Source organism: Hydra vulgaris, chromosome 01, assembly GCF_038396675.1.
Source record: "Hydra vulgaris chromosome 01, alternate assembly HydraT2T_AEP".
NCBI classification, from domain to species: domain Eukaryota; kingdom Metazoa; phylum Cnidaria; class Hydrozoa; order Anthoathecata; family Hydridae; genus Hydra; species Hydra vulgaris.
The window spans coordinates 58112501-58135000 of NC_088920.1; the positions used below are offsets into that span (position 1 = coordinate 58112501).

General features: G+C 27.2%; 1 protein-coding gene across 1 annotated transcript in view; it reads left to right on the forward strand.

Annotated features, from left to right (window-relative positions):
* The window catches only part of LOC101236021 (uncharacterized), a 20565-nt gene extending 50 nt beyond the window's left edge, over nt 1-20515 (forward strand). The window contains exons 1-8 of the mRNA XM_065788783.1: nt 1-160; nt 283-676; nt 6908-7027; nt 12675-12716; nt 14238-14324; nt 14623-14694; nt 14797-14947; nt 19393-20515. The exon at nt 1-160 is cut by the window's left edge and continues 50 nt beyond it. Of these exons, the coding sequence (XP_065644855.1) occupies nt 45-160; nt 283-676; nt 6908-7027; nt 12675-12716; nt 14238-14324; nt 14623-14694; nt 14797-14947; nt 19393-20408 (1998 nt within the window). The 5' untranslated portion in view covers nt 1-44 and the 3' untranslated portion in view covers nt 20409-20515. The remainder of the gene's footprint in view (nt 161-282; nt 677-6907; nt 7028-12674; nt 12717-14237; nt 14325-14622; nt 14695-14796; nt 14948-19392) is intronic.
* Nucleotides 20516-22500: the final 1985 nt, after the last annotated feature.

Sequence of the window (22500 nt, forward strand, 5' to 3'; positions counted from 1 at the left end):
ACAGATTTTTTTAAAGAAAAAACCTATAAAAAAAAGTTAATATTATGGATGATGATGGAATGGTTATGGATGATGATGATGATGAAATGAACATGGATGAAGAAGAAATTATAAAAGATAAAGTGAGAAATAAAGATGAAGGAGATATTTTCTTAAACTGGTTCGTTTTTCATTAAAATTGTTGAGCTATATTATGAAATAGTTTTTAATGAAATATAATGAAAAAATATTTGTTTTTTATTGTAAACTTCTCTATTGAATGTCATAAAATTTTTAATGTAGGAATAAAACAGCATATGTTCCGGAGCCTCATTTAATAACTGAAGAAGCATTCAATTCTCTTCAGCCATCATATGAAAAATATTTTTTGAAGTTTTGGCAAAATTCTGATGTGGATGTCAACAATAAAGAGTTAACTAATGTGACATCTATGTTGCCTAAACCCGCTAAAGATATGTTATCTGATACAACTGTATTGTTGAATCGAAATAAAAATATAACACTTGATACAGCCATCAAACCACACCAGTTACAGCTATTAAACCACACCAAGTATCATATTTTGAGTGAGCCTAAACGTTTTTCTTGCATATCTGAAGCAGATGTCAGCTTTTATATTGCAAATTACAATAAATTGCAGCATTTAGATGATGAAAAGAACAAACAAAGGTTTAAGGTTATCTTTTTACTTTATATGTAAATAAATCTGAATATTATATATATATATATGCATATATTTTTGGAAGCCATAAAAAGTAAACTAAAAAACCATACCTTCTAAATTTGTGGCAAATATACAAATAAAGTAGCTTCAAACATTTTAAACATTTTCAGATCAATTTTGAATCCCCTCAACCCATTAATTTTGGGATAATTATCTAAAAATAATCATTTTAGGGGATTTTAAGAGAGAGTAAAATTTTTTTTTCTAGTTTTTATTTGTTTACTGCATATATACAGTGCCCTCTAAAAAAATTAGACAGCATGATTTTTTTTAAAAAGCACAAAATTTCAATCTTTTCTCAATTTCGAAGTTCAATTTTTTAAAAAGGTAAAGTTGATTAAGGTTTCTAATTTTTACAGCTTTATTGTTAAATGTAGAATACTTAATGCAATCACTTTTCCCTTACTACAACTAAATAAAAATTTTATCAGCCTTTTTATCAGCCTTAGTATTATAAATATTTTTAATAGTTGGTTGCATAACCTTTTGCAGCAATAACCGCTTGGCATCTGTTTGGCATGCTTTCAACTAGTTTTGTTAACAAGCTCACTTCCAGTCACTCCAACCATTTAGAAGTGTCACAAACAATTCATCTTCATTATTAGGTTTTCTGTTTTTGAGTTTAGCATTTAATATAGACCACAGATATTGATATTTTTATGGGTTAAAAATGCAAAAATATCATAAATGAGGTACCAAAAATTGCAGAATTTAACTTGAACAATTGTTATTGAAATAATACTTTTTTTCTAAAAACTGTATTTATGAAGTTATTGCCAAAAATCTAGATTTTTATTGTTTTTTAGTTGAAATAGTGACAGTAAAAATATAACAACAGACTACATTTCTGTAAAATGTTTTTTTTTTTTTTTTAACATTTTGGCTGCGACACTCATATCTAAACTTAAGTGGTTTTTCTATAAGTTAAAGTATTTTATCTTTAATCCAACCGGTGGAATCGTGTACCATTGGGGAATTGGGATCATTTTATAACAGCTTTGAAATTAATCTTGAACTTTAGAAACACTCTTTCATCTTCATTCATTGAGTTATAATCACTTTCACTAACATTGGCTTCATTGTTATTGTCACTCTTAACCAAATGTTCTTAATATTTAAATCAGGAAGTTTATTGGTTTTTTGAATCACATTAAATAGGTTTTTGGGACCGTCAGTTAAATATTTAATAATCTTAATACCAAACCAACTAGAAAAATACACTTTTACAAAAAGTTCTGCAATAAGCTTAAAATTTTTTAGCTTTAATTTGGAAATAGATTCATAGAATGCATGCTAATGTTAGCCAATGAGAATGGTTTATATGTCCAATTTCTAAAAAAGCCAAATTGTTATATATATATATATATATATATATATATATATATATATATATATATATATATATATATATATATATATATATATATTTCCTGTGATTATACCCCTACAGATGCTATAATCATAGCATTGGTCAGTCAATAAATCATCAATCAGTTTATTATCAAAACTTATGACAAATTTTAAATTTGGAATTGGCCTAAACTTAGCAACACCCCATTTGGAAACATTGCCATTCAGCTGTGGCCAATGGCTCTAGAAAATTGTGATATTTTGCGAAGTCTGATTTTTGACAATTAGCAAGAGTTGAATCACTCATGCCATCAAACATATGTCTGGGACCATTTTGAACAAGAATTTTTTCTTTCTGCTTTCTGGTCCCAATTTTTGTCTTCCCCTTAATTTATTTCTAAAAGAAATAAATTAAGAAGAAATAATTAATTATTAATTGTGTTATAAATAAAGCAATTACAGTTGTAACTAAATGGTTGGTGATTTGTTGGTATTTAGTAGTAATATAGAATATACTAGAATAGTAATTTAGAAATACTTATTCGTCAACAACATGCTGCATTTTGTCTTTGGTTATAACTCAATCACTTATTTCATACTTGAAAAAAAGATTTTTAGTAATTGTGTATAAAAACAGCGTTTAATAGGAATTAAGTATAAATATATCTCAATGTCTGATGAAGCATTGATTTAAAAGATTTTGTTTTGTTTTGATTTTTGTAAGTATTTTGTAAGCACCAGAGTTAGCTTCATTTTTGTGACCGTAACAAAACGTAACGTAGTCAGACTTCATCTTCCCAAAAACCAAAATTGAACGTAACGAAATAATAATTCAACGAAGTTGAACAAAGTTGAACGAAGTTGAACAAAGTTGAACGAAGTTGAACAAAGTTGAGCAGGATAACTTAAAATATTGAAAACTTCATCACCAATTTGCAATTAGTAAATATATATGAATGTTGCCTCAACTAATAGTTTCAACCTAAGATTAGCAATGGTATTAGGTCAATTTAAGATGTAAATTAATTACCTTAATGCATGAAAAACTAGGATATCAAATGTACTAAATCAAAACTGAAAAAAGATAATCAGGACTTAATACTGGCTATTGCCACATTTGGGGACCTACATTTTATTTATTTTGACTAATTTTTAGTAAAAAACAAAAAGTTTAGTACTACTATTGTAGCAATACAAATCAGTGGTTTTTAAAAGTTAATTAGGTTGTTCAAAAATGTATTTGGTTCAACTACGTTCAACTTTGTTCAACTACGTTTAACTAAGATGATTAATACAAAAATACCGTAAATAAACGTAACGTAATTGAAACAAAACTACGTTACGTTTATTTACGTTCAACTTCGTTGACCGTAGTTAAACGTAGTTGAACGAACGTAACACTGATGCTTAGTATTTTGTAAATAAAAAAAAATTTAAAACAAAAAAAAAACAAAATAAATAAACTACCTGTCACATATTTCAGCAAGCATTCGTAGCTTTGTTCAATTTTGCTCAGAGTTACTCCATTATAATCAGGATCTGAATCTTTGAAAATGATTCATATTTCAGCATCTGATTTCTCTATTTCTCTAGGTACGTGAAAACTTTCTTCTTCAAATGCTTGAAAAGAGTAGTTTGCTTTTTTTCTCATAAGAGTCTAGTTTTCAGTTTTTTTTTAACTAAGACTTTCTTGAATAATTCTTTTTTGATATTGGCTTTAGAAGATGTTTCAGGCACTAGCATAAAAGTGCAGTAGCCATGTCTGTTGATTTTTAAATACTGAAATGGAAAAATTCTATAAAACACTTTTTATCTCTACTTATTGGAAGTTATATGTAATTTTTGAATTGAGTAAGTGAGTAAGTACTTTAAAGCTGGGTCTAAACTTTTAATGTTATAATTTTGTAGATTGAATAGTTCTACACTAACATCTCAATGAATACTGACTTTTCTGTAGTCTTTAAAGTAAAGACATCTTTCAAGCATTTTTTCTTTAAAATGGCAAGTTTTCCAAAAGGAAATGCTATTTAATTATGTATCTGAAAAACAAACAAATAGATATTGAATGAGTCAGTTATTCCAAGAAAAGTTAATTTGTTTTTAGTTTTTTGTAAGTAAATTTATATATTTCTGTAAATTCAAATGTTAATATGAAAAAAAAAAAGTTTTTAACTAAACTCTGCATCTTTTAGTGTAAAATTTATACACATTAAACGAAAATTAAGCACTTTAGAATTTAAGGATCTTTACCCAAGAGATTTGATAGTTTTTTAGGTCTTTTATGTAATCTTAAGTGATTGCTTTAAAACTGATAACTGCATGGTTTATTTGTCATAAATCTTTATCTCGCATCAAAAGCCAAGTAATTAATTAGAAAGGACCCTTTTTTTTTTTTAGGTTTTAGCCCACCCTACTAATGGTCAATTTTTTTTAAATTATTGTTTTTTTTCCAATGTCTCAAAATTCTATGGTATGGTGGTAATGAAAATCATAAAATATGTAAAAAGTTTATTACATTTTATAATTTGTATTTATAGTCTGGACAAAATTTAGTTGTTTATATTTTTTAATTTTCTAATAATTTTGGATTTGTATAATTGACATATTAATAATAAATAAAGTACAACCTATGTCATTTATAAAGGGATTTTTCATTATAAAAGAGGCAAACCGTTACACGTAGGTATTTATATATGTAATCCAACAGAATGGAGACTGTTTATTGATAGTTCAAAGCGAAGCCTTAAATTGTCCTTTTGAACAATGGTAATATTTTTTGTCACTTCATCTTAAACTTGGTTTCACGAAACAATTAGTTAATGCACTGAAAACTGATGATGGGTTTGATTGGCCACAAACTCACTACCTTATATATGATAAAGAACTTATTATAATAATGGATAGCAAGGAGAAAACCGCATGGTTGTCATTTGTGAATGTTTTTAAAAAGTTTCTTGGAAGTAAAAAAGCTGAAAACTAGGCAGATTTTATTGATAGAATGTTAAAAGCACTTTGTGATATTGGATGTAAAATGAATTTAAAACTTCATTTTATAAATAATCATCTTGACCAACTTCCTAAAAACTTGGAGATGCAACCCTCAGAATTAGCAAAAATGAGGTCGGCAATTCGTTCCAAAAGTTTCTTCCGGAATAAATATTCTTTATTAAATAATATTGTCTGCAGCATCATTCGAAACTAAAATTTACACATTTTTTTTATAAATCAACAAAAAGTTTGAAAAAAAAAGTTTAATGATAATATTATGTTTATTTTTTTTACATTAAATTAATTAATAATTTTAAATATCTATATTTCTTGATACTCAGGGTAAGCTCTTAGTTTAGTTCTCCATCATCGGTATAGCGTCCTTGTTTTCGTGCTTGTACAAATTAGATATTTTTTATTATAATAAAACCCTATTTTGTCATAAAACATAAAAATTATATATTCAGCTGTTTTTTATTTTTATTTTGAATTTAAAAAACTTTTAAATCATTTAAACTATACCCTAGCATTTAAAAATGAATTCAAATTTGCTTTAGAGAAATACCTTGAAAATTTAGTCAACTACCTAACCATTGAAATATAAAAAAAATTTTATTGCAAAAAATATGTAGCTTACCATGAAAATCTGAGGTCAGATTTGAATATCAAAATTAAGTAAGAGAATGTATCAAAAGTAAGAGCAAGTATCAACATTAATGCAATAAATTTTTTGTTGACCTGCGTAATATTTGATTTACGATTAACCATCTCAAAATTTGATTCATCACTCAAAATGACCTTACACCAATCCACTGACCAGTAAAGTTTTTGTTTACATCACATATCTTTTGATCCTATCTGTCATCTTAAAAAACAGTTTTCTGGCAGCAACAAATCAGTCAATATTATTTATTTTTATTAAGACACCTTCTTACTATGCTATAAATAATACATACTGTTACATATGCTATACACTAACATAACAAACTTGTTTCTAGACTCAGCTTATTCCATTTTCAGTAGTTTTAGGATTTTCCTTTACCCTTCGATACAATAAGTTTTGATCCCTAGAATTAAGTTTTGATGGTCAACTTTTGGTGAGTCTAGGTCGTTTGAAAGTTTATAGTTTTTCAGCTTTGTTTAGACACAGCATAATTTTGCTATTTCTTGTTGATTTCAGTGTTGTTTGGACACAGCATAGTAAAACACAATATAATCTTGTTATTTATTGTTGACATTTTGAGTTATTTTTGGATAGACAGGCCATTTGACTTTTTGTGATTTCTGCTTGTTATTCTGCTTATTCGTGCCAAGAATTTACCAATCAAAATATCTTTTTAGTTGGTAATTTTAGTTATATATCATTAGTTAGCTATATAATTAACTCAGAAAATAAATTTTAACTGCTTATCATTTAAAAAATTAAGGGATTATTAAATAGCCATCTCAAAAATTTAAGTGACCATACATTTTTGAAAGCCACTGTAGATATATATTTCGTAGCACTAGCCCACAGCATTAGTTTCTGGCAAATTAGGCTGTCGGCAATCTCTTCTTTGTATCAGTGTGTCATCAGTAGCATTTTGTGAGAGAATAGTTATATACATGTTTGCAATATCAATAACTAATTTTACCAATTTTTAAATGTGATAAATTTATCAGTAATATGTTTTGGATACCAACTAATTTTAGTACCAACCAATCTAAACCATTAACACTCAATTTTTTATATTTATTGTATGTGCTGTTTCAACTAATGAATTGATTGCTTTGTACCTTCTTTCAAGTTTAGAAATAAATTGTTAACTTTAATATATATTCAAATATGTTCTTTTATTGTTTTAGGAAATTCAGCTTCGAATTACAAAGGAGCAACAAGAATACCAAAGTTTTCTACGTTTCTCTGCACAACAACACCTTAATGACTATTTATACATAAGTTCAAGTGTTAAGGAAAAATTACAGGTACATTGTACAGGTGTTTCACTTACTACCGATATTTTATTTAACACACTAATCTTACTTAGCACTGCTGTAAAACTATTTATCATACTTAGTATTGAAGTCTTACACCAGTTTTCTTTTTTTGTATATATTATATTACAGGATTTTATATTTATTAAATAATTTTATAAATTATATTACAGTATATTAAATAGTATTCAGGGTGTTGGCCAGTCAGATGGTATCCCATATAACGTGATATTATCAATTAGTTTAAAATTAGTGTATATATATATTTTTTTTTATTCTGATTCACTCCCAACAAGGCTGCAAGCAACCACTATTAAGTTGGGAGTTAATAGAAAAAAAGAATAGAATTATAGAGCAAAGAAACAGTTGACAGAAGACTTAAAAAGTTGAAGGTTGTATGAGTCAGGAAAACATGAAGACAGGAGAGAGTTCCAAAGTGTTAAAGTGTGGGGGAAAAAACTAGATGAATAAAAGTTTTTGGAGCATGCGGGGACAGATACAGTAAAAGAATGAGACTTTGCTTTATGATGAGTCATACGAGAATGAGTTTTAGTTGATGAAACTAGAGATGATAGCTTCTTTGAGCAGCCACCATGATAGTATTTGTAGAAAAGAGATGCAACTTTATAATGATGGGAAAGAGGCTTAAGCTTAGCAGATAGACCGTAGCCAACTACGTTTACAATCCTTTTTTGGACCTTGTCTAGAAGAGAAAGAACATCATTAGAAGAACCAGCCCAAATATGACAACAGTATTCCATACAGGGACAAATGAGAGATTTGTAGAGGTAGAGAATGGAATCAGGAGAGTGAAAATGACATGCACGATAAAGAGAAGCAACCTTAGCAGATGCTAATTTAGCAATCAATTGTATATCTGGTTTCCATGAAAGATTAGTAGTAAACGATAATCCAAGAAGATGGAAAGAAGAGGACTCTGTGTGAGGTTGCCATTCATTAATATAGGAATGTCGACAGTAGTGCGATAGTTGTTTGCAGTAAAATAACTAATTTTCGTTGGAGTTAAAGTTTAAAAGCCATTGTGAGCCCCAATCTGTTACACTAGTGAGATAAGATTCAAGATGGGCTGCCTATTTTAGGCGTTCGAAAAGAGAAGACTTTTTGTCAAGACAGGAATATAAAGTTGAGTCATCAGCAAAAAAAGCTGCTTTAGTTGTAAGGTTGTTAGGAAGATCATTAATGTAGGTAAGAAACAAAACAGACCAAGGATAGAACTTTGAGGTACCCCAGAAGTTACTGGAAATAAAGAACCGTGTTAGCCTTCTAAGATAACTTTAATAAAGCGGTTAGAAAGAAATGATTTAATAATCTCAAAAACTATATCAGGTTTGGTTTTAAAGTGTTAAAAACCAAGACTTTTTTTTGTTAATTCATCTCCCCAAGGCCAAGAAGGCCACTACAGACGAGGAGGCTACTTATTTGTGGTTATAACCCTCTCTCAACTCTATAACTCCGAAACACGAACCTTGGTGAACAAGGCTGCTGCGCGGAGAAACAAATTAAGCGTGGTACTACCAGGGATGTGGTAGGGATCAAACTCTGAACCTCTCGCTTATAAAGCGAGCGCTCTACCACGACACCACTACCGCATATATGTTTTACTTATAAGAGTCATTTGAGAAATCAAGGCAAAGTCTGGAAGTGATATCTTCAAATTGTCTTGATTTTCAGATATTTTGTAGAAATCAATGAAATAGGCCAATCAACAATTTTTTTTTTTGAAAATTCCCATTTATTAAAGAGGTATTTAGTCCCAAATTATAGACCATTTTGTGAAAATATTTATGCATGGAGTGCAACAGCTACTTTGAAGGGCAATTTCAGCAACATGAATTTGAGAGATTCTTTTTTCTTTTTTTCTTTTTTTTTTTTGCTACTACGGTAGATTTATATAGTAAAAAGTCAACATGGTTGCACTTTTTGTTGTCTAGAAATCATGGTTTGGACCCCTTTACTTTACCCTTACTTTAAGCATTATTATCTCTTTAGGCCATTACTTGCACATAGTTTACTTAGTTTTTGAAAGCCACAAATGCCAAAAAATTATTTTTGAGGTTATTGCGCTTTACTAGATAATCCATAACATCCATGGCCTTAATTTTTAAGCTTTTTCAATGAGAGAAAATACCATTAAACATCAAACATTAAACAATGATATAAGTTTCAGATACATGTTTTTTTCAACAAAAGTTGATTGGAAAATACTTTATTAAGAAAATAAACAAAAATTTAATAATAATAATTTAATAAACAAAAGTTTTTTAATCGTTAATCTGATTTTCCACAATGTCAATGTTGTCTTTTGAGAGAGAATAGTTTCTGGTTTGATTAGTTAGTATTAGTGGATTAATACTACAAACAATGCTAGAAATGAAGATTGGAGGAGAATTTCTTTGGTTAGCCATTTGAAGCAGTTTTTTTTCAGGTGCAGTAGAATATTCCATACAAAAAGCACTAATATCATCACCATTGACTTAGTGGTTAAGTTAATAATAACTTCTAATTATTTGTACTTCCTGAATGCTTCTTACATTTAAATATCTTAATAAAATAAATCTGATGCTTAAAAAATTTTTTAAGTATTAGAGTGAGTGTTACAACATCAGAGTTTTGAGTGTTGCAATGTCTTTTAAATTAGTGCAGGATACTATTGCATATTGTATGCAACAACCACCCATTCACCGATTTGGAATTCCTTCGCTATCAGTTTACTTGTCTTTTTTTTAGACAATTGACTTGTCTAAAGAGCAAAGATCAAATTTGTTGAGCTGTCACATATACACTTGGCCTCAGCATTGTCCTCAGCTCCTAGTAAACCTAGTGAAGCTCTGGACTAATTTTCTTTCAGCATTCTACTCCAAAAATGACCATCTGCATTAACAATGTTTTTTGTTTTAAGGAATATCTGATTTTTTTTTTTTTTCTTTTTAATGCTCATCCAGTGATGTTTGCAAAGTTTTCAATTCCTTTATTGACAGAATGAGATAAAAGCAGATAATCAGAAGAATTTAGATTCAAGATTTTCATTTTGTTGATAAAAGATAGTCTTGCTTTGTCTACCATGTCCGATTTTTCAGATTAAAAAGGTTGGTTTTCTGATAGCATGTGTTCTTTTAACAATTCATTATTAAAAATGATTCAGTACAACCAAATTGGTACAAAACTTGAAAAGTTCATGGAAATTGTTGATGCATTATAATTTTTGCAAGTTGAACTAAAGGGTTTAACAATTTGGACTGAAGTATGGAATGTCACATTTGTATACTTCCATTTTTTACCTTAACCAATTTGGAAGTACCTCCACATTATCATGTGATCAGGGAAAAACTGAAAAGAATAATAGTTGCTTATGTTAAAAATCAGATTTCTTTTTTAAACAAAGAAAATTGTTTTTAACTTTGGCCAATTTTTTTCATTTTGGCTGAAAGATTTTTTGACAAAAATCTTTCAAAGAGACAAAAATCTTTCAGTTAAAGTCCAGTTTCCTCATCAAGTTGCTCAAAAGCTATTATTTTTGCCATTTTTTGCAAAAATGGCAAAAATAATAGCTTTTGAGCATTTATCATATAGAAGATCTTCATCTTCACTTCCTTTAACTAACTCACGAACCTGATTGGTTGCTGAAATGAGGTCAGCATGTTCATCTTCAGCGACTATAGTGGGCTGATATAAGTATGGGTCAAAAAGTTTTGAACTCATTTATCACTTGAATTTATTGTTAAGTGCATTGTTACACTAAAAAAGCTTAGAAAGTTGTTTTTATCTCTGAGTTTGGTTATAAAAACTTTTAGTTACAGCACTAATTAATAAAAATTTGAGGTATTCATTGCTAAGCATATCTATACTATTGCTAGGTTATTTTGTTACAGTCTTTTGCAGGAAGATGTGCAATCGCACATCATTATATGATCAGGCAAATCACATTTTGCTTTGACGATTTGACTGCGGCTATTTGAAATAACATTTTAATAATGCGCTAAATAAAAAACGTTCTGAATTATAAGTGAAATAAATTACATCAAAACTTCTTAACAAATTTTTTTATATTAGCGAAACGCTTTTAAATAAAGTAACAATTTACTGATAATGATTTTTTTTTAAGTATAATTACATTTTACAAATTAGTTTTTTAAGATAATAACAATGATTTTTTTTAAGTATAATTGATAGTTATTTATAATTTTTTTAATTTATATTATATAAATTGTTTAAGTATGCATTTTTTATAATAAACTTTATTAAGAAATAAAAAAATTGTTTTGTTTTTATAAACGATGACATTCTACGACAACGAAAGTCTCTTTAACAAATTTTAATAAGAATGATTAAAGTTAATACATTTAAAAGATAAACAAAATTTTGTTGAAAAAAAGAAGACTTTTGTTGAAAAAAAGAATGTTTTAGAAAGCCGTTACAAGTTTTTGTTGTTTTTGCTTTAGTTAATTTTTTTTTTTTATTTTCTCTTTCATTAAGATTTTTTTTTCTTTTTTTAAAGTTTTTTTTTAGATAAGTTTAGGTAAGTGTTTGTTGCACATTTTTTAATTTTGAAAATATGTCAAAAGCTGCGGCCAAATTGTCAAAACAAAGTAGCAGTTGCACTCCATGCACAAATATTTTCATAAAATGGGCTATAATTTGGGACCCAATATCTCCACAATAAATAGGCATTTTCAAAAAAAAAATGGTCCATTAGCCTAATTTCATATATTACCCTAAAATAAGTTAACTGCTTGTTGTTTGTTAATTGCAATAATTAACAAATGCCAAATACAAGTTAAGTTTTATTATCATGTATATGCCATACACTTTATATATCATCACGATAAAAACTCATTACAAGGACTGGTATGTTTTATGTATAATTTTGCAACTTTTTCAAAAATTTGCTTATACTATTGATGTTTTTTTTTTTTTATTCTTCCAGATGTTAAATCAAGTCAAAGTGTTTAAGTTACTGCTTTGCCTTGATTGGTTTTTGCAATTTTAAAAAGGAAATCCCCAACATTTATTCAACTAGCTTTTTACTTCCTCAAAATTCTATTCAACTATAAAAAGTTATTTATATAAGACAAAAAAAATCTCAACACTTGATTTTGCATAATTCCAATTTAATAAAGTAGAAGTAACAATAAAATGCTCTCCAACAACGAAAAATATTACTGGAAAAGGAAATTCAACATTGTTAAGTTCAAATATTTTTTTCATTTTATATTCATTTTTTAAATATTTTTTATTTTTGTTTTTACTTTTTTTGCAATAGAAAATTTTTTATTTTATAATTTATCCCAATAATTGCATTAGCATAACAACAAAGAAAATAGGGCAAAAGAGAAAAAGAGGAAATAAGTTGAATGCCAGTATTGTAAAAATCTGATATTGTAAAAATGCTGTATATAAATTTTACCCTGGCTAATCCCCTGATACGTATTATATTTGCGTACTTTTAATCCCCTGATACGTATTATAGTTGCGTACCTTTAATCCCCTGATATGTATTATATTTGCGTACTTTTTTATTCATATTATTCTTGCTGTTGAAGTTCAATAAAGCTTATTTAAATATAAAATGTTATAAAATTAATCAAGTGTAAAAAATTATGAAATTATTTTTTATTAGAATGAAAACTTTAAAGAAGTTGTGGCAGTACTAGAGCAAAAGGTACAAACTTTATTATTATTATTATTTTTTATTTTTTTTATTTATTTGTAAAAAAGATTTAACAGCTCTAATAAGAAAATATAAATATTATTAGGCAGGATTTTTGCCAAACCTTCAAATCTAAGCAATTTTGAACATAAATTTGGAACATTTATTTTGATAGTTTTTTAAGAAAAGACTTGACCTTTTATAGTCCACAGGACAAACTATACACAGGATTATAAAATATATGTCCCAGTTAACTTGAATCTCTATGACCATCCTCATGGAGTTTAGAAACCATTTTGTTCTTTTGATGGTTTTTTTTTTTTAGAAAAGTTTAACTTTTTGTAGTTTATGAGACATTTCAACAACTTTTAATTTTAACTTTTAATAATAATACCTTATGGCAAATAAAAGAATTATGATTGCTGTAATGTGTGTAGTTTATATAATGCAAAGAAGAGAATTAAAAAGCGCTTAACAAAAGAGTTGAGAAATTTGTTTTTTGGGAATGATTTAATATTAATAAAACGCTTTAAAATTTTTTGTTTTTCACAGATACACAATATGAACCAAACTAATAAAAAAGACCAACATACTAAACTTTATCGAAACCTTTTGATTCATTAAAAGCAATAGCCCTTGTCTTACCGCTTCCGTCTGCAGGAACATTTTTGTTAACAAGTCAACAGTAGAACAAAAGAATCGAAATCCGTTTGTCAGAAAGTATATTGTTATACTGAGATATTAGAAGTTTTTTTATTAAGGGTTCGAAGACTTTGCTAATAATAGTAAAGAGACTGGGAGGTAGTTAGAGGGGTCAGTGCAATCTCCATAGTGATTGAAAACTGGAACCACACATTTAAAAATTAACATGTTAGTATAAAATACTAGCTAACCAGCCCAGCCCTCTGTATTAGAAAAAAACTATTTTTGGTCAGCATCAGGTTGGCACAAAGTTTTTAATGCAAAGGTTTCACCATAGCAACATAGAAATAAGGTCATTTCCAAATGCTGATTTTAATTTTGAGGGCTGCCAGCCTAATATTTAGTTTTCAACTTTAGTACTACGTCTAAATTCACAATATAACTCTTAATTTGGTTTTGTTCAGGTTCAAGTTCTAAGTTTTAATTTTATGGATAAAAATCAAAATAGATTGAAAATATGATATAAGGTATAACACAGCTTTTACTTAATAATTTCTTTCATAATACAAATAAAGATCCAGCCATTAATTATAAAGTTTGCTCTATAGTGATGCATTATTTCCTTGCATTTAATTGCATTAAGACACTATCTTCTGTCATAAATAAAATATGATCTTTTTGAATTTGGATATATTAAAGTCTTGTTTATAAATATAAATATAATATAATTAAGAAAAATTATCTACCTAATCTAATTTTTGCAGTTTTAATAAAATGCTTTATTTATTTTCATTATTTTAAATTTATTTTTAAACCAAACAGTTAAATTCATAATCTTTTTTATAGTTAAAATTTTTTTATTTTTTTATCAAAGTATTTTTATATTTACAGAATGCATATTCACAGATCCAAACCATAGAAATAATTCAAGAAAATAAAAAAACACCATTTAATTTCATTGGAAATGTTTGTTCACAGGTGCTCTTTATAAATTTATGTTTAACTTTGTTATGTGCTATATAAGCATTGCTTTATAAATGCATATAAAAGTATGGGTTAAATGGTTAAGTATATGTATAGTGGAGATGTTAAGTATATGTATAGTGGGTATGTTAAGTGTATGTATAGTGGAGAAGTTAAGTGTATGTATAGTGGAGAAGTTAAGTGTATGTATAGTGGAGAAGTTAAGTATATGTATAGTGGAGTTGTTAAATTTATGTAGAATGGTTATGTGAAGCATTATATCAACTTTTAATTCCCTTATTTTAAAGTATAGAAACAAGTTGATATTTTGAAACCTTCTTCTTGTTTGAATAACTTATCACAAAGAATAAATCCTTGTGCAAAGGTTTTTGATTTGTATTTTTAAGATTTTTGATTTATATCATTTTTTTTGTTGTTAAAATTTTATTCAACTTTTAGTTAAGCAATGTTGTTTTTAATTTTTCAGTTGAATTTGAGTGAAAAAGATATTCTCAATTTAAGTGTCACTGAGGAGTCATTGTTTTATATAAAAGAAGAGTCTTTTATTAATATTGTTGAAAGTTTTGTATTAAATAAATGCGAGTGGCTTATTCCTATCACTGTAACAAGCAATAATGGTAAGTTAATGTGATTGCTTTAACGGTTTTAATTTTATAAAATGTTTTTATAATTATTTAGACAGCACTTGCATTAGTTTTGCTGTTGCTGCAGTTATGCTTGCACAAACACAGCAACCATTGCACTTTGTTTCACAGACTTCAAACTAGATGTAGTATCTTTTTTGTTTCATTTGCATATTTTAGAAAGCATTTCGCAATGCTTCATTTTACTATCATTGTTGCTCTTTCTAGCATTAAATATAAACTGCAATTCTCCGCATAAATGTTTAGCGATATTTTTTAGACTTAAATTGTAAGTTAGAGTTTTCAATTTAAAGAATTTTAGGAACCCAAAACTTTGGGTTCCTAAAATTCTTTAAATTGATTTAAAATGACTTAAAATGAAACTTGTTTAATCAACTGTTATATCTGATGAATAGAAATAAATCAGAAAAAAAAACCTTTGAAAATAAAGGATTGAGTTATCTAGTTATTAAAATCAGTTTTGAAAATCTACAACACTTTATTAGTATATAGACTCATAATATTACTTTATCTAAGAATCTTGCATCCTCATTATTTTGGGTATTTGACTAAATGGGCTTATATTGGATTTCTTATTGCATTTTTGAGAGTTTCTCATTAATAAATACTACTGTTATACAATATTGTTAGAAGTTCTGAACACAGTTAAATGTTAAAAAAAATGTTCTTGGTTTTGTTGTATTTGTTAACACTGTTTTTAGTTTTTTTTTGCGTTTTCAAAATTCAGACAGGAAATTTTTTTAATTTGTCAGGTTTAAGATACTTGATGTTTGGAAACTTGGTGCCACCATCATAGAGACTCAGTGTTACCATCTTTTTTATTTACCAGAGAAAGTGAAGCTGACTACTAATAAGTCCTTATTTGTTGGTCCCCTGTTTTGTTAGTACCCTGATTTAAAAATATTCTTTTCAGCCAAAACACTACTTTCTTTCTTTTTTTACTGTTCTTTTTTCATTCTAATAGTTGTATTTTATATCATTAGTTGTTTTAGAAGTTATTCAAACTGGTGTAAGCACATGGGTCACTAAAAATTTAAATACATCACCAAAAATTTAAATAAAATCAAATACATTTTTTCTTATTCGAAGCTCAATATTTCTAACAGTTTTGAGAGAAAAACCAATATTTAATAATTGAATCTCATTTCTGTTTGACGTCAGTTTAAATTCGCTTCAACTAAACTATTAAAAACATATTGAACTTAATGATTCATTAGGAATGATTTAATTACTCTTATCACCCTTAAATACAACATTAAAAGTTGAAAAAATTAAAGTCAGTAAAATAATTAAGAGTTACAGCATTAAAAATAGGTTTTGACAAACTGAACGAATGAAGTCTTCACACTGTTGGGCAAACTGTTTCAAAAACTTGAATCATAAGAATCTTGGATAGATAGGAAGAAGTTTTTTAATTTGGTAAATACTAACTTATACTCAATCACAAGAGTTTGAACAAGAATCATTTTCTATTTAAAAGTCATACAATGAACTATAGGTCTAAATTGAGAAAACTGAGATGTAAAGGTATATAAAAAGACTCTTTTCTATCTACCCAAGACAGTTTGCTAAATAGTTGGAGACTTCATTTTAAATTTAAGCCTACTCTTGAGTCCTTAATACATGGGTGGGTGGGAATTTCAGTTTAGATCTAATAAACGGGAGAGTTTTAATGAAGTAGGGGGGGGGGGGGGTTTATGTGACAATATAAGTATTTTTTTTTTTAATTTCAGTTTATAAATCTAAACTAATATTTTTTACAAAACATGCAAAAAACTATTTAAATCTAGTGTGGTTTGTGGTCAAATGCGCATTTTCTAACAGCATTTTATAATAATTTCAATAAGATTTAATATGCTGATATAAGTTTTACACTTAGATAAGAAATAAATTAAAAGCTCATTTTTGACAAATCGAGATTTACTTTTTCGGTGATTTTTAAAGCCTGTTTACACTGAAAGTTTTTTTTTTTATCAGTAACTGGTATAATTATTTTCTAATTTTTAAGGCCGATTTTCACTGATTTTTTTATTTTATTGATAATGAGTAAAAATTAATAAACGGAGGTCTTAATAAGCTTGGGATGGGTGGGAAAGTTTTCCAAAAATTAATAAATGCCAAACCCAACCCCCCCCCCATCCTCCTCCCTTTTATTAGGGACTTGAGAGTACATGGAACAGATTTAAACATGAAGAAAAGTATACTCAATATCTAGAGCAACTCTGCAGTTACTTTTAATGGAATAAAAATTTAATTTATTGTTAACTTTTACTTGTTGTTCTTGAGCAGGATATAATACTATTTGATTTCTGTTTAATTATGTCCCATATATACTTTAACATTATTAATAAAATTAAATATTTTTAAATGTTTTTGCTGTTTTAAACTTTGTTTAAATTATTTGCCATTTAATTTATATGTATTTTTTGTAATGAACATTTAAAATGCTTAACTGGGCTTAAGCCCTTTCAATTTTATCCTTTTCCCTATTTGTGACATTTATCTCTTTTTTTCTGATTTTATGTAAACACTTTTTTTTTTTATAAAACAAATACAAATTCAAAAATTACAAAAAAAAATTTTGCAATGTACATTTAAAATGTTTAAGTAGGCTAAGACCACCCTTTATTTTACCCTATTGCCCTAATTATGACTCTAAGCATTTTGTTCGGATTTGAAAAAAAAAACTCTTTTCTATTGTTACAAAACAAATATTCTTGAATAAAAAAGGTTTCATTTGAGTAACACAACATAAAACAAGACAGTCTCTTTGGCTATCAGTGTTTGCTCATTTTTTTAATGTCATTGAGTCAGTTACAATTTTATGTTGTATTTTCTGGTTTTTATGTGCTCATCTGTATATTCACCATATGCAAACACTCAACATATGATTGTAATATGTTGGTTTTGATGTTGAAGCTCATTCAGCAGTTAGTTTTTCTCTTATATAAGAGTTAACAGTTTCCTTACATACAACATTATTTTTTGAGTACCCACACTCAACCCACTTTAACTTGCTCTTTACTTGTGCCACTGTTATCAGTGAATAACCAAGTGACGGTTTGCTTAAGTAACATCAAAGATTCATTGTAAATCTTTAAAATCTTGTTTTTCATATTACTATATCTGAAACAGGAAAATTTAATTTATTTTTAAAAAAACCAAAGATTTTGGTATGCTCTTTTTTCGACTTTGATTTCTGCTTACATCATAACTTTTTGGGTAAAATTTTTGCAAATTTTTAAAATAAATTAGTGTCTTTTAAGTAATTTGTAGCTGGTGTGGCATTTTTCAATTCTCTTTTTCTTCGTTTTCTGCGACAGCTGAAATCGAACATTTTAGGTTCGATTTTAGTCCAGATATATTTGTACTTCTGCACAGTAGTATCAGTTATTTTGTATAATATCACAGCAAAATCCTGGTAATTCGAACCTTCAAGGAAAAACGGTTCAACTAAACGAATGTTCGACTTAAGTAAAACAATTAATTTTGCTCTAAGGGACTATAGAAAATAGTTCGAGATAACAAAAGTTCGAGTTTTTATTGTATTAAGGATTTTATTGTATTAAGAAATATTCGAGTTTTAACAACTTATTTTTGCAATAAGCAGTTTCAGATAGCAAAAGTTTGAGTTAACCAGTGTTCGGCTTACAGAAATTAACTGTATATACATAGTGCTTAATAGTGCTTAAATCAATGGAAAATAACTTTTTTACAACAAAGCTGTATATAAACAGTTATAGAAATGTTAGATCTTTTTCTATTTTTATATTGTTTTGGAAAGTTTTTTTTTAATTGAAAAAAGTTATAAAATGCCTAATGTTTTATTTCGTAATTCTTTTCACCTAGTAAACATTTTATACAGTATATTATTATATATTTATTATATATTTCTTCTTACAATATAAACATAATTATAGAATATAAATTTATCGTAAATATATAAATTATTCGTGTATTATATATATATATATATATATATATATATATATATATATATATATATATATATATATAGTATATATATATATATATATATATATATATATATATATATATATATATATATATATATATATATATATATATAAATAAATAAATTATGTTAGTGTATTTTACAAATACAGTGCTCAATGTTCTTAAAGAACAGAGCAATAATAAATTAGTAAAAAACACTTATCTAACTTTTTCTTCAACTTTAAGTTATTCCTGAAGTTCCTGAACTCTTCCTGATGATCCAGCAATGGTGAAACTTAAAGTTGAAGAAAAAAAGTTAGATAAGTGTTTTTTACTAATTTATATATATTATATATATATATATATATATATATATATATATATATATATATATATATATATATATATATATATATATATATATATATATATATTATTGTTATTATTATTTTTATTTAAAGGAAAAATGAGCAAGACGGTGTTAGTTGAAAACCCATTTCCAAAAAGAAGTATAACTGCAAGAGATGCCTATGCTAAGTATTATGAAAAACCCTTAAAAGATTTGTATTGTGATTCGCAGGGCCGCACAGAGCCTCGTGGACCGTCTGTTAACGCATTTTTGTGTGGTGAATTTAAATTACTTATAGAAACTGAAATCGATTACATCGATCCTTCAACTAACCGAACTTATTCATTATTACCAAAAGCTGAAATGCAATGTTCAGTCGGTTTTGAACTTTTCTCAGTAGTTGAGCTTTGCAAAGCATGGTGGAAGAGTAGAATTGCGAATACTGATTTCATCGTTTGTTCTCGGATTGATGTACGAAACGATTGCTTAGCGCGCACGGATATTTACTCTCGTGATATGTTATGTTCTCATGGTTCTCCATACAATCCTAACATTTATTTTTCATATTTGAATCAACTGCTGGACAATTTATGTAAATGCGAACCTGGTGAATATTTGCTGGAGCGTTCTGCAGACAACAAGAATTTACTTTTGTTTAAAAAAAATGGTAATGGTTTGATCACGTTAGATATGAAGTATAGTGATAGGGTTTTAAAAAAATATTTTTTTAAGGAACTAGAATTTCCGTGGCTACCAATTGACTGTAACATAGGTAACCAGTTGATCGCAAACAAAGTAATACCTTGTTTGTTTCCACGATGCATTAAAAAACCTTCCAAAAAATCTAAACGATCAAGAAAATCAAAAACACGAACAAGGAAAAATACTCCTCTTACTTCATCGGCTTTAGCTAATGAAGTCAATATTTTTAATGAAGATCAAAATCGATTGAAACGATCGAGAAAATCTAGAACCCAAAAAAGGACAAATATTCCATCTATTTCTTCGACTTCGGCCAATGAAGTTGATTTTTTTAGTGAAGATGTTCCTCGCGCTTTAACGTTAAAAAAACGACAAAATATTGCTAAACCATACATTAGCACGCACGAAGATATAATTGAATTTTGAATTTAAAAAGTCAAACTTGACCGCATATAAAACCTATTTCAGTCTTTTTTTTTAAACTGATCTTTTTATTATTAAAAAATTATTAATATTAAATAATGTTAATAGAATACTTTCGTTATTATTATTTTTTTATGAACTGAAATAAATGTAGGGCACACAGAACTACTGCCGGTCTGAGTTACGAAGTACTTAACCGGTACGCATAACTGTACAGTGACTCCTACCTTGCATTTTCTAAGAATAAACCAGAAAATAAATTGCAGAAATGTAAGCACTTATAATAATGTTATTTATAACATTTTTATTATGTGTACATTAATAGATCAAATTAGATAATAAATAAATCAAAATCGAAACCTTTTTGTTATAGCTGATAAGGGATAATTTTTTTCGGATATATCCGGAATTCCGGATATTTCTTTCAAAACGTTTTCCGTAAATACAAGTTAAAATGTTTTGCAACATATATGTTTTTAAACTTTTTGAGTCATTACCCATATAAAAAAAATAATAAGTTTTAAAAAAATTGAGAAAGCCATTACTTTCAAAGAAATTGTTAAAAAAGTTTCAAAGAAATGGAGAAAGCCATTAAATTAAGACAAATATGAGAGGAAAAATTTCCGGGTTTTTTTTGTGCAAAATATTTTTTTTAAATCTTTTTAAAGAGTTTTTTAAGAATTTTTAAAAGTAATTTTTAAATATTTTTAAAGAATTTTTTAAATATTTTCAAAATCTAGATGATCTCTTTACTATAACTGATTGCTGTAAAGGTCTTTTAACGTTATATGAACACATCTTTTGTTATATTTTAAAAATAAATTTTTTAATATTTATAAAATAAAATATAAAAATAATTTTTTCCATTATTTTATAGTTTTAAACATCAATTAAAGAACCAAATTCTTATGATATTGTATTTATTATCGGATTTTTTGATTATTTAAAATTTATTTGAATTTCGAAAGGAATTTAGAATGTTTGAAAGGAAGAAAAATTTTGGTTTTAAAACTAAATTAAAAAAAAACAAAGTGATAGGTTTGTTAATTGCAGGTTACTTAACAAGTATCAACAAATTGTGAACTTCTGGCCCAGAGGCCTTATGTGTTATCTTATCAGATGCCTCTTAATCAATATAAAAAAATTTGACTCAATGTCATGTAATTTATTTCAAACAAATGAATTAGTCATTGATATTGAGTCAGATCCAGATTTAAATTATTTTCATGAATCAGTTGCACTGCAAACTAAATGCTTGTATTTTTACAACAAAGAAATAAAAGAATTTCTAGACCGGGATCATTTTAATGTTGTTCATATTAATATTAGGAGTTTGAAAAAAAACTTTGAAAATTTATTTATTTTTATAGAAGAAAATTTAAATATTTTTAACTTAATTTGTTTAACTGAAACGTGGTGCGAGTCTGATGATGTTAAACTCAACTCTAATCTCTGTCTTACAGGTTTTAACATGATCCCGCTAGCGCGAAAAGCAAATAAACGCGGCGGTGGTGTACTTATTTATATAAAAGAAAACATGTGTTTCATTATTAGGCCTGATATGAGTATCTCTGACGACAATATTGAGGTTTTAACAATAGAAATTAAAACCGGTAATTCTAAAAATATACTTTTAAGTTGCTGTTATCGCCCGCCATCTGGTAAAACCGAAAGCTTCGCATCATTTTTGTGTAACGACATTTTAAAAAAAGGTTTAAAGGAAAAAAAGTTTCACTATTTAATAGGTGACGTAAATTTAAACTATTTTGAATATCACACTAATAACAACATAAAATTTTATGATAATTTATTTCAATACGGTGCGGTTCTATTAATTAGCAGACCAACAAGAGTAACAGCTACGTCAGCTTCTATAATTGATAACATTATAACTACTGATATTTTCAATAAATTTCTTAAAATTGGTATTATAAAAAATGACATTTCTGACCATTTCCCGATTTTCTTCTCAATAAATATTGTCCCTAAATTACTACCACAACAAAAACAAATTTTTACCAAACGTTTTTTTAATGAAACAAGTTTGAAATCATTTAATGAACAGTTATCTTTAATTAGATGGACAAATATCGAC